The sequence below is a fragment of the Euprymna scolopes genome, chromosome 20 (assembly GCF_053919585.1).
Source record: "Euprymna scolopes isolate OS-2025 chromosome 20, ASM5391958v1, whole genome shotgun sequence".
Lineage (NCBI taxonomy): Eukaryota > Metazoa > Mollusca > Cephalopoda > Sepiida > Sepiolidae > Euprymna > Euprymna scolopes.
This window is the reverse complement of record NC_136501.1, coordinates 39216350-39230348: the sequence shown is the minus strand read 5'-3', so window position 1 is coordinate 39230348 and position 13999 is coordinate 39216350. Positions and strand designations below refer to the sequence as shown.

The 13999-nt window shown below is 34.8% G+C and overlaps 1 protein-coding gene and 1 pseudogene across 1 annotated transcript in view; one reads left to right on the top strand and one right to left on the bottom strand.

Annotated features, from left to right (window-relative positions):
- Positions 1–13999, bottom strand: part of LOC145241654 (mammalian ependymin-related protein 1-like) — a 70789-nt gene that overhangs the window by 41069 nt on the left and 15721 nt on the right. Inside the window, exon 2 of the mRNA XM_080104788.1 lies at positions 700–809. Within this exon, the coding sequence (XP_079960914.1) occupies positions 700–809 (110 nt within the window). The remainder of the gene's footprint in view (positions 1–699; positions 810–13999) is intronic.
- On the top strand, positions 12259–12351 carry LOC145241886 (U6 spliceosomal RNA; annotated as a pseudogene).

Here is a 13999-nt window from a genome sequence, read left to right as displayed (position 1 = left end):
TTTGAATCACATCCGGAACGGTTGGAGGGGGTACATAATAAGTTGATTGGTTTGTGAAATAGTGTATGCAAAAAAAAAAAAAAAAGAAAGAAATAAAATGTAGAAAAGTCTGAAAAAGACAGATTTAGTGGTGATGAGATGACTTGGTAGGAGAGAAAACATCTTGCGCAAAAGAGCCGGAAACAGTTTAGTTTCATGTCTAGAACAAGTAAAGTTTGAAGAAATAAAAGAGCAGTACGGAGAGAAATAATTAATAAAACAAAATGGCGGACATCGAAACTTCCTCTACTATATACCCCCGACTATTTGCCACCTCTCTATAAAAATGCACCGACAAAACTCGTCTACCTACAACCACTGCCAACTTTCTTTTTCTCTACCTAAAACCAAACGAAAATTTCATTTAGCAACATTTTTTTTCTTGAACTGGCTGTCTGTAGAACACGATACTGCCGGGATGTTTCGCAATTGATTACAACAGTAAGTTTCTAAGTCCAATATAAACAAATTTTTGTTTAGTCAACCATTTAAATAATAAAATTTTGCTCAGTTACCACTATAATTACCAATTATCACGGTGTTGTTTAAACGTTGACCTGACACTCAGTTAACCTTTATCCTCGAGTGTTATTAATGTCTTGACTAGTAAATAACAATATCACCTTAAAGATATATTTGTGTTGCTTTCGTTATACTTACGGATGTAGTTTCAAGTTTGTTGTTAAACACCGTTGTCTCTCTGTGAAAAATTCCCTCAAATTGTGGCTGAAAACAGCAGACGCCTTTCTTGTGATTAATATTGGGGGCACCTGTAATAGAAACAATACATTAAACTACGCAATTAAATATTTCTGAAGCTATATATCATTTTCTTGTAATTTGCTGCTTTCAATAAAAAGCTAATAAAATCTAGTGTTGGGTTTTTTTTTATGTTTGAGACGAGGTTTGATAATTTATATTTTCTGGATTATTCGGGGTACTCTTCTCATCTTGACTGTTATTCTCACAAGCAATCTAATATCTGATCTTCTTCAGCTGTATCTTGTCGAAGTCGGGAATATTTCTGTCAAACTCTATAATCCGAATGGAATTTTGAGCGGAACCCTTTATTTAATCCATAGTGTTAGTTACAAAAAAATATGAGAGTGTCAAACATTCGTTGATCATCTTTAGGTCTGTGACAACAAAATATTCTTTTCATTCTTTTGACTCTCAAGTATATATCCGGCACAGTAAGACACGGTCAATCAACCGAGAACTACATAAGTCTATATAAAAACATATAAGATATTAACGGATATATACTCAAGAGTCAAGACAATTAAAAGAACCTGCTGTTTTCACCGCCCTAATCATCATTAAACCTTGGGCAACATCGGGTCTTCCTGCTAGTTCAAACATAAACGTGATAGACCAACGAAAATGGTATTTCGAACTTAATTTTGACATATTATCAAAATCACTAATTCAGTTTTAATCGTGGCAGACCGACGAAAATGCTAATTGTAATTCGTAGGTTTGGCAGACTCAAGTCTGCCAAACCTACGAAAATACTATTTAAAATTTGATCGTGCCAGACCGACGATAATGGTATTGCAAACTTAATGGCGACCAATCTACAGAGTGACGGACAAAACCTCTTAAAGAAGTACTTGGACGTATCCAAAATCATTTTTTTCATTTCGATGTAAATTATATTGAAATTAGAATAACGAAACTGTGATCACATAATCAAAATGCTGTATTTATTGACAAATAATCTATTAATCCATTCCTAAATTGTTGAAAAATTAGACGTGTGTAACTTTGCCTTTTTAAAAGCAATCGAATTTCGCGCCATTTATAATTTTGGGTTATTTTCTTAGTTCTGCTTTATTTTAGTTTAATCCGATTTAGTTTTATTGTTATTATTATTATACAAATTTTTTATTGTAAATTTTCTTCCGTTTCTTTACAGCTACAAAGGAACACATACTTAAAAAGGAAACTATTTTTTATGCTGATACTGCTATCGGGAAATTACATAAATAACCTAATTTTCTTTTTAATAATAACAACTGATACAATTATTACATAATAGATAACAAGTTATCGGATGGTAAGTGCATCGACTGTGTCAATCTTGACAAGGAACCGAAGTAAGTACAGATCGAAGTTTGGGAAATATACTGATTCTCCTGAAAGAAAGAGAGGTTTGATATGAGTCTATTTATGGATGTGGAGTGGGACAGATCATCAATCATTCGTTAACCACTGAAAGGAAACTTTGATAATCACCAAGAGCGAAATTCTCCCACTCCAAAGATCTATATTAATATATATTTGTTTTAGATGGTGAAGGTTTCGTATAGAGTCATCTCCACCTTTAGTTGGACAACTGATTGCCACGGACAGCAGACAGTAAACTTCAGGTTTTATATCAAAGTTTTCCTTGTGCTAGATGTGCAAACTAACTAACAACTAACAAAGACTGAGGGCGCAACTTTCCGAGTGGTTTTCAACGCGACTTCAGATACTAACTATACAGTAAAATCATGTTGACATACTACGTAAATCACCAAAGTTAAACAACGATGAGACTAGCATGGCCACTTGAGAATGCTAGTCGCTGTATGCACTACGCCGGAAAGTAAAGATTTCCGGGTTATGTATATATATATATATATATATATATATATATATATATATATATATATATATATATATATATATATGTGTGTGTGTGTGTGTGTGTGTGTGTGTGTGTAAGTAAATTCTTGGTACAGCAAAATGGAAGGAGAAATTGCAGAGGAAACATAATTTAATTTAAATACCAAAAAATCAAAAAAAACGGGCAGGTGAAATTATTAAAATTTTCCTTAAGGCCTTATCGTCTGACCCTCTAAGAGGAAACGCCAGAATGATAAATTAAAAACTAAGAAAACGAATGAGGAAAGAAGGGAATTTGGTTTCAGTTGGAAGACCATCCTCACGAATAGAAAATAAATATGTAGACAAAAGATTTTGAAACATCAGTTGGAGATATTTATTGATTTAAACCCACCTGAATAGTGAGATTTTTTTTCTCACTGGTCTTCCAACTGAAACCAAATTCCCTTCTTTCCTCATTCGTTTTCTTAGTTTTTAATTTATCATTCTGACGTTTCCTCTTAGAGGGTCAGACGATAAGGCCTTAAGGAAAATTTTAATAATTTCACCTGCCCGTTTTTTTTTGTTTTTTTTTGGTATTTAAATTAAATTATGTTTCCTCTGAAAAAAAAAAAAAAAAAAAAAATATATATATATATATATATATATATATATATATATATATATATGTTTGAAGTGTTCAGAAGTTAGGACTAATGAAGACAACGAGATTGATAGATAGTTCTCAATAAAAAGAGTAAAATATTTTTTTTCTTTTTGACGTCGAGATGTTCCAGGTCGCCTGAGGAAGTCTCTTTGACTGAAACAGTTACATATGGTCGCTATTATTCTGTTATTGTTTACCCTCAAATAATATATATATATATATATATATATATATATATATATATATATATATATATTATTTGAGAGTAAACAGTTACATATAGTCGTTACAAATAGTCATCTGTTCATTTCGTGGAATTATTCGTTCATCAAATATTTCTTTCATTAAATTGATTGTATTACGCGCTGTGTGGTTTTATCCTGCTGAAATCACATGATGAATTGCTAAACCAAGCTGAACTAAAAATAACCAATAGTTGACAAATCAGCAATTAAAGAAAATACAGTTGTCAATTTAAAGTTCGTCGTTTCTAAAAACCATCTTGTAAATATGTAAAGACTATCTTGTAAATATGCATACATATATATATATATATATGTGTGTGTGTGTGTGTGTGTGTGTGTGTGTGTGAGTGCGCACGCTTGCGTGTGCATGCGTGCGTGCGTGCGATATAGTGAAGATGTGATATGTGTACGTACATATTCATGAACATGTATTTTGGATATGAAGTGGGTGGATCGACATGAAGCAATAATGGCCAGCAAATTATTTGTAATATAACAAAAGAAAACGTGCAGCTATTCATTGCAAATCAATAGCACACTGATTTTCGGAATAGCATTTCCCTTGTATGAAAAGAAATAGGAGTAAACGAAATAATACAGTAATTGCTTTACAACAAGAGGAGTAACAGGCATAGTCAGTGCACGCCTCTGACATATAAACTTACAAACACACACAAACACACACACACACACACAAACATATATATATATATATATATATATATATATATATATATATATAGGATGGAACAATAATATTGTCGCCCTAGAAAAGACGACATTTCCGTTTGATGAAAATCGTTTTTCTTTTTTTGTTGCAGACCATCTACTAGTTGGTCAGTTGTGTACAAACCCAAATGCAATAGGAGCCTTCTATCATGTCTGAAAGTGACACAATTTTCAACGAGCGAGATCGGAGATGTACCGTTGTACAACTCATGCTCTTTAGCGATCCAAGTTATGACAACAGGACCATTGTCAGCACCCTCAAAATGCATCCCTGGATTGCAACAAATAACAAAGACGTGCCCAAGTTAATGAAAACAAAATTTTTGGCCACGGCTATGGTCTTTGGTGTGGTTTCAAGTGAGGACCACATCATACCACATCTTATCCTTGAAGTCGGCTTCCAAAGTGTACCCGTATGTGTTAAAGAGTGTGATGATCCCCTCGTGCTAGAAGTTGGCCGCTGGAAGACCCTAAGCGTGGCAGCAGGACTCGGCGTCGACCCACGAGTTCAAAGAGACCCAGTCTTAGATCAAGAAGGAGTGCTACGACCTTGTACCATTCTCTCGCTGGCACCCCTCCTTCCCCGACCTGAACCCGCTAGGCTGCTTCATTTGGTCACACGTCGGGAACATCGCCAGTATAACTTCCCACAATATCAAAACCAACCTGATCGAAAATTCGCCAAGCTTCCGCAGGCGCTTGCGGAAAAGGCATGTTCCCAGTTCCGGATTGAGGCTGAAGGCGGCTACATTGAATAGATGTCAGCTCTACTACATAATCAAGTTACCGGAATTGATTTTTTCAATAAAAAGTTATACAATAAAGCTGTTGTGTTGTTTGCTTCAGGGCAACAACTTTATCGTTCTACCCTGTATATATACTAGAATACATGTTTCAAAACTTGTATAGCCAATAAATATCGAATTAGTTTTTCCTTCTATGAGGTATATGATATGGTTTTGGTGGTGCCTCTCTAATTGAAAAAAATTGCAAAAAATAATGCGCCCATATTAATCTTCCCAGCTAGCTTAAGAGTAATGATAACAGTAATAATATCTCTAGTATCAGCAAGTTGCTGGCGATGGCTTAGTGGTCAACGACACAGACTGACAAGTTGGGTGCAATATGTTCGAATCCAATCGTTCCAGAGCAACACGTTCACTTAGGGATGTCAACAACCTTCGCGGGGCCCCTCCGGTAGGTACCCGATGTCTTCATTGAAATAATTCTACTTGAAAGATATCTGGGAAATGAATGCCAACAATCTGACTCATATGAAGCGAACGAATGATGTTCATCACGTCATATGATAACAGCAGCAGTACAACAACAGTAGAGAAATAATCTCTGTAAAATACTACATATTCATTGGTTTAAATACTTAATTCTGATTTTCCAATTTTATCAAAATGTTCAATCAATCAGAAATAGTCGCCCTGTGAGTCGAGCACCTGCTAGCCTTGGTTAAATAAGCTAGAACCTAAGCACCACCAGCAATGAGAGCCTTAACATGACATAAGAACCTATGCCAATCATAACCCAGTTTTACCAACAGCTACCCAGACTCTCTGCAAGCAATCTAAATAAAACAACACAAGGCATAATCATGGACAACTGTATATAATGGAACGATTTATCGGAATCGGAAATCAGAAAAAAATCGGAATTTTGAAATATTAGAATCACTATCTTAATCAGAAGAATGATATCGACTAATTTCCGATTCCAAAAACGATTTTTTTTATTTGTTTGAACTCTCATTTTCCATTGCTAGTACTAATAATAAATATATATTGTTTTAAAACTACCAGTAAAAATTATGTAGACATCATAATAACGGATTTGATAAAAATGGCACCGGAGAAATGGCACGGAAAAAATAGCACAGGTAAAATCGCTCAATGGATAAATTTATAAAATGGCACAAGTAAAGAAAAATGTTGATGGAAATCTCACAATGAATTTATCAAATGACTTTGTTCAATCAAGTACGAGGAAAAAAATTAGAGAAAGAATAATCATAATGTACAAAAGAATGATGGTAATTTACGCCCCTCAAGTTTACTTTTACTTTTGCAAAACTATATGCACACATTACATGTGTTTTTTACAGTAATTTCAAAAATAAGCAAAAACAATTACTTTACAATTAAAGATGTGAATACTTGAAAAGAATCGGAATTGGTAATTGTATTAGAATCAGAAATTTAGAACAGAATCGGTAATTGTATCGGAATCGAAAAAAATGATTAGTAGTCTCATCACTACTAATCACAGTCTCGTGAATTTACTCACACACAAGTCTACACGAATAATTCCTATAGCCACGGACTTAGAACACGTAGCTATTAAACCTGACATAGTGATATGTAACAAGAAAGGGGAAAAATAGTCTTGTAGAAGTTAGTATCACTTATGATGCTGCGTTAAACACACCCGACAGGGAAAAGATAACGAAATACTAAGGTCTTATATACGACATGAAAAATAAAAAGCTGTAATCTTAGGAAGATCTCTATTCTTCTAATGATTATGTATAAGAGCAACCAGACCCATTAAAAACAATTTTAAAAGATCACTTTGCAAATTGCAGCTAATTCTACTCTATGCGACGAAGGCCATCAACTCCCCGTATTTCCTCATATAACACACAACACGCTAGGTAACATACAAGGATCTGTGCATGAGGTCCCAAGCTAATCAAGAACCTTGATTCCAGTAAAGCAACTGGCCCTGACGACATCCCAATTATAGTGCTAAAAAGCTTCAACCAGAACTTGCCCCCATACTTACAAAACTGTTTAAGCGTTGCCTTAAGGAGAAGTGTTTGCCAACACCCTGGAAAACCTCATCAATATGCCCTGTATTTAAGAATTCAGGTGATAAGTCATCTCCCTCTCAGTACAGACCAATAAGTTTCCTGTGTGTTATGAGTAAGTTGCTGGAATCCATATTAAATAGAGAAGTAGTATGCCAACTCAGCAGAAATAACCTTCTTAGTGACACGCAATATGGTTTCCGTTCTGCTAGATCTAGAGCAGATGTGCTAACGGTTATATCTCATAAGATTAACGAATCTCTCGACAAAGGCTTCCTGTCTAGGGCAATTGCTCTTGACATATCGAAGGCCTTTGATAAGGTATGGCATAAAGGCCTACTTCACAAGATTTCCAGCTACGGTATAACTGGAAATGTTTTCTCAATTATTAAATCATTTCTCTTCGATAGGCTCATAAGAGTAGTGATTGATGGGCAAAAATCAGAGGCAGTATTAATGCTAGAGTCCCTCAGGGGTCCATCATGGGCCCAACTCTCTTCCTGATCTACATCAATGATCTCCCTAAACACATACTTAAATCATTCGTTGACATCTATACTGATGACACGACCATCTACGGCAACACCTCAAAGGCTGTAAATGACAACGTTCTCTCTGATTCTCTCTCCTCTGATGTCGAGCGCGTGTTACAGTGGGGGAAGAGGTGGCCGGTTACCTTTAATGCATCTAAAACCAAGCTCCTATCATTACATAATCAACGCTCTGATCCGCATCTGGCATCAATTGAAATGGATGGCTCTCGTCTAAGGAAGGCCCCATATTTTGACAAGCTTCTGGGTTGGACCTTTACTTCTGATCTGAAATAGAACACGTACATCATGTCTGTTGCCAAGGTCGCTGGAAAAATGGTGGGATCCTTCTACCGCTCCAGAAGATATCTCACTACTGATACAATTTTCTATCTATATAAAAGTCAAGTACGTCCAAGAATGTAATAATGCTGCCACGTCTGGGTAGGAGCTGGAAAAAAATCCTATCCTGCCTTGACAGAGTACAAAATAGACTTCGTGGTTTAGTGGGGGGTGCCCTTTTCTCTTCTCTGCAGCCTCTCTCCCACAGAAGAGACGTTGCGAGACTATCTTTGTTTTATCGCTATTTCCATGGCAAGTGCTCGTCTGAGCTCCAATCTCTGGTCTCCCCTCCCTTTCCAATCTTTCGCGATAAACACCCGTCTAGCTGAAACCATTGTCAATAATTTTCCCAATCTTTATTTGTGCCTGAATCAAAACGTAGATTCCATGAACAAAGCTTTTTTCTTAGAAGTGCACGCCTGTGGAACTCTCTACCGCTTGCCTGTTTCCCTCCTGCAACTGACTACAACTTGGATGTCTTCAAGTCCAACATAAACAAATTCCTGATGAACCGCCCCCTTAAGTGATGCCACTTTATCAAATCTCCAATACTAATGAATACTGCAACACTATCTCATTGATTACTTACACAAAATAACCCAGTGGCTTCTGGGCCTTAATAAGTGGCGACCTCCATATAAAAAAAACAGAGATTCAAGTGCAAGAGTGATACAAGTAATTGCACTTAGAGGGACGGTTAGAATCTTTTAAAAATAAGATCTCTCGAATGGAATGTCTGAGAGAGCGGATGAATGTGTGGCATCCGGTAGAATGCTCCATACCCAACTAGAACTAAATGATAAAAAATTGAAAGAAGGACAAAAAAATACGTTTTTCGTATAGACACTTTGAACTTTACTTAACTCTTTACTGTAAGTTGTTTAATAAGACGCAAGTAAAATTGATATGTATATATATATATATATATATATATATATATATATATATATATATATATATATATATATATATATGTATGTATGGATAGACTTTGTAATTTTGTTGATATTGTATTACCATCGACGCCCTCTTTATCTATAAAATTATTTTCCAATTGTCTGTCTGTCACGATTAAGTTTGAAACAACATATGTATCGTAAAACGTCAACTTTGAATAGACGCATCTTGTTTCTCTGTTTATTTTCTTTATTATTATTTTTTTTTTTTGCAAGGTAAATAATTGCAGTTATAACAGCACATAATTTCGTTATTGCTATTCTCTTCCTCACATTCTTTGGGGATCTGATTGCTATTTTTCCCACCTAAAATAACCCTGCAACTAAAACATGAAATTGGATATTGGATTCGTAAAGGTAAGTTGATAAAAAAATGTTAGATGGGAGGCATCGCCATGGAAACAGTTACGTGAATAAAAAAAAGGATTGAATAACGCACGCACACCCACGCACACGTGCAGCATTTATTTCGGTTTGTTTGCAGTTGCACGCATCCCATTTAAAACACCGGAAGTTCAAGTCACCGAATCGGATATCAAACTCCAATGCTTTTTCCAGAATACAATCTGGCGGAGAAAGTTTATTTTGGCGGCGACAAAGGAAGCTATTCTATTAAGAATTAATTAGTACGAATGCAAACTGGTGAACGTGTTTGTGACGGACTCCGTTTGTCCAAGTGCGTTGAGGAAAAAAGAACAAATAATTTCCAAATGAGAAACATGTAAGGTGACGTATCAGACGCATTACACGCCATAAATTGTTTGTATAATGCTAGACGAGTGTGCTTAAATTTAAGACTAACAACTATAAAGGATTATTGATTTGGTTTGGAATTATTTTTTAGATCAGCAATTTGTATAATTTTTTATTTAATTATTTGGATTATTATCCTCATCTTCTAGTTCTTGTTTTCACGACGTTTCGGCCAATTATTCATCTAGTCTTCCTCAGGTAAACCGCAACGGGATAGGAATATCGAATCCTCCAAGGTCAGAGGATTAGTTGATCAAACCGTGGTGAGTTGACAACGGCTATTGAAGGCAGCAATTGCTGTGGATATAGTTGGAGGATTCGACATTCCTATCCCGTTGCGGTTAATCTGACGAAGGGCAGAGGAATAATTGGTCGAAACGTCGTGAAAACAACAAGTAAAAAATGAAGATAATAGTCCACATAATTATGAAGGATATTCTCTATTTCTACATATCTACTATCAGACCATGCATGGAGTACTGTCGTAATATTTAGTTTAGTTTATCTCTGTCCCATTTAGGTGTTCTTGATAAAGCGCAGAAACATTTTTATAACTCGATTCCCCTCCCCCCACACACACACTCGTTCATACACTCTACAACCTCTTTTTCACAGACGTGAGGTTTCTAGGGTCAATCTTTTCTATAAATACAATTATGGCACGTTTTCCTCAAAATTGTCTCATCTATTCCCTGCTTCCTTTGATCCAGCTCGTTTGAGTCGTTAGTCTTGTGGTCTCCACCAATTCGCTGTTTTAATAGCTCATTGTAATATAGCTTCCTATTCCAGTAGCTTTCCAAGAACTACAAGCTAATGGAACCTTCCCTGCAGACAGTTTTCCTTATAGCCTTGATTATATCAAGACTAGGGCCAATAGGTATCTTCTGTATTTGCAGTGATCATTGTTCCATATTGGTAGCTACTTTTAATGAGTTGCTTTATGCCTTGTCCGGAACGATTTCTATGAAAAATGAAATGATGCGATCAGTACACTCCAGAACAGTAAAAACGACAGAACGGATCTAGTCTTCCCGGCCTCTAAATCACTCATCAACAACTTTAAGTGATATTAAACTTAAGATGTATGTCTAAAAAACTGAAAAAGTTACATTTACTTTGTAATAGTGCAAAAACGGTTAATAAATATATACGTAAATTTGTGTTTTTATTATGCTAAGTATGCGTATATGTTGATTGCTTTAATTAACCAATCTCTAGTGCTGTAACAGACCCGCTAGCGTTTATAGCAACAGCAGCAGCCTTACGACATATATGCAAATGACCGAGCCGGTGCGCAAAATGACGTCACAGCGGAGAAAGAGAAGGAAAAGAAAGGCAGTGAAAAAAAACACATACACGTGGACGAGAAACGACGGCGAAAACACATGGATGGCAGAGGACCGGCAAGGAATGCCGACGTAAGGTCGACGTGTGGCCAGTTAGCAGCGTGTTTTTAATCACATGACAAACTTTTAAAACAAGATGAAATGCGCTGTTGGAAAGTACCGGTAGTAAATGCCCTTTGTTAAAACTGAAAAAATGCCGAGTCGAATTTCTTTCTTTTTGTCTATTTTCTTGCGACTGTCTCAAACACAGCGTGTTGGGTCCGAAAGTTAAAATATAATGGCACCATTGAAGAGGAATATTGACTAGGTTACTATGCTACCCAATCAATCTGTCTTAAGACACTGGTTTTCTGGTCTAAAATGCACCGAACATTAAGATCATTGTTCTTTTTTTTTTTGTAAAATTAAATTGTTATACAAAATTGAATAAAAAACAAAAGTTTTTCTCTACAAAACTACCAAACCAAACACTCTGAATAAATATTTGAAGATATAAAGAACTTGAAGCATAAAAACGTTTTTTCCAAAATGGGATTCGGCATAAAATAACTCGAAAAAAGTTGATACGCCATAAAAAAATAACTAAAACAACCAATTACCAAATCGTTATGGGTTTTGGAATATAACTGGGTAATGTAAGGGTGAGTTATGTGGGTTATATTTACTTTTGTTTAGTTGTATAAGAGTGTTAAAGACAGTATGAAATCCGTTTGGGATCCTAAATTTTGTACAATGCGTATTCTGCATTGTCCTGAATAAACAGATTGTAGAATCAATTATAATATAGTTATAGAGTTATTCGAACCGTTTTCGTCTTGTGTGAAAATCCATCAACATAACGTATTCGTTTTGCATACTTTTATTTTTTGAGTGGCTTTTATTCTTCACTTTTATTCATCTTATCTTTATTCCTTTTTTCTTGGCTTTTGTTTATGATCGAGATTGGTCGTTGTAATAGGAACACTTTGCCCTTGGCGGATGTATCGAACGCGAAGCTATTGAATAAATCGCCATTGTAAGCTTTTAATTAAGTAGCCATACTTAGTAACAACACGCATATTAACAATAAAAACACGATTTTTTCCCTTCCTGCTTTGAGTTAAACATATATATTTTTTTATTTTAGTGAGAAGACTTTCCAACAATAAGAATAAGGGTGACCGAGAGGAGACAGAGAACGATAAGTTCGATAACTATTTATTTCTCACATAATGAGATGTACCATGAATGTTTATCGATTATAAATGTATTCGCTTCGTCAAGACTAAATTCAGAACAATGCAGATTAGCATGCCCCCTACGCAAGCATGACAACTTGTGAAGCGCGCCATACTTTTAGAAAATAGAAAATGGACCATGGGTTTACTTTCGGCAGCCTCGTGATTCGCGTTTTCCATATTTCTCTTTTAGTTCTCGTGTTCCATGATTAATTCTTCTGATAAACGGGCGAAGAATTGCTATTTTCTCGGTCGGACTCTATCTATCAAATATTGTCGTGTGTTAGTTTTTAGCCGTTATATAGTATTTTTAGTTCCTTACATCAAATGGCTTCATGCCTTGTTTGGAGCGGTTTGCATAAAACATGGAGATTTGCTGTCTGAAGCCGAAACAATACTATTAATTCTATCAGTGTATTATTCTACTGTCTTTTAATGTTCTATTAAGTTTACTATACTGTTATAGACTAAACAATTAATACTAATTTTCAATGCTAAATTCAGGAATAAGGAATGTAATATATGTTATTTTCCATTCTCCAAGGCATTGTCGCCTCCTTCGAGGATAGTATAGTATAGTATCTGTTCTGTTGTTACGCGACCCTTTTTTCACGTATTTTCTCATCCTTTGCGAGTATATTGTATATGGTCTGCTATAATGAAACTCTTCCCAGGCATTACTCCTTTCTTTGATTCGCGGTAGTATAGTATATATTCGTTCGGCATAATACCATCTCACCCAATATCTCATACTTTTTAGCGGATTATTCTAGGTCACAAAGATTGTCACAGTCGGCTGCTCTTTATTAAACTTCTTTATACATTGCTATACACACACACACACCTGCACACACACACACACACACACACACACACACACACACACACACACACACACACACATATATATATATATATATATATATATACTAGCAAATATATGCAACCGATGGGACGGTAATCTTAAAATAAAAAGGATAGAACAATAAAAAAAAGATAGAACAATAAAAAGGATAGAACAATAAAAAAAGATAGAACAATAAAAAAGGACAGAACAATAAAAAATGATAGAACAATGAAAAGGATAGAACAATAAAAAAGGATAGAACAATAAAAAAGGATAGAACAATAAAAAGGATAGAACGATAAAAAAGGATAGAACAATAAAAAGGATAGAACAATAAAAAAGGACAGAACAATAAAAAAGGATAGAACAATAAAAAGGATAGAACAATAAAAAAAGGACAGAACAATAACAAAGGATAGAACAATAAAAAAGGACAGAACAATAAAAAGGATAGAACAATAAAAAAGGACAGAACAATAAAAAACGATAGAACAATAAAAAAGGACAGAACAATAAAAAAGGACAGAACAATAAAAAAGGATAGAACAATAAAAAAGGACAGAACAATAAAAAAGGACAGAACAATAAAAAGGATAGAACAACAAAAAAGGATAAAACAATAAAAAAGGATAGAACAATAAAAAGAACAGAACAATAAAAAAGGATAGGACAATAAAAAAGGATAGAACAATAAAAAAGGATAGAACAATAAAAAAGGATAGAACAATAAAAAGATAGAACAATAAAAAGGATAGAACAATAAAAAGGATAGAACAATAAAAAATGATAGAACAATAAAAAAGGATACAACAATAAAAAAGGATAGAACAATAAAAAGGATAGAACAATAAAAAAGGATAGAACAATAACAAAGGACAGAACAATAAAAAGGATAGAACAATAAAAAAGGATAAAACAATA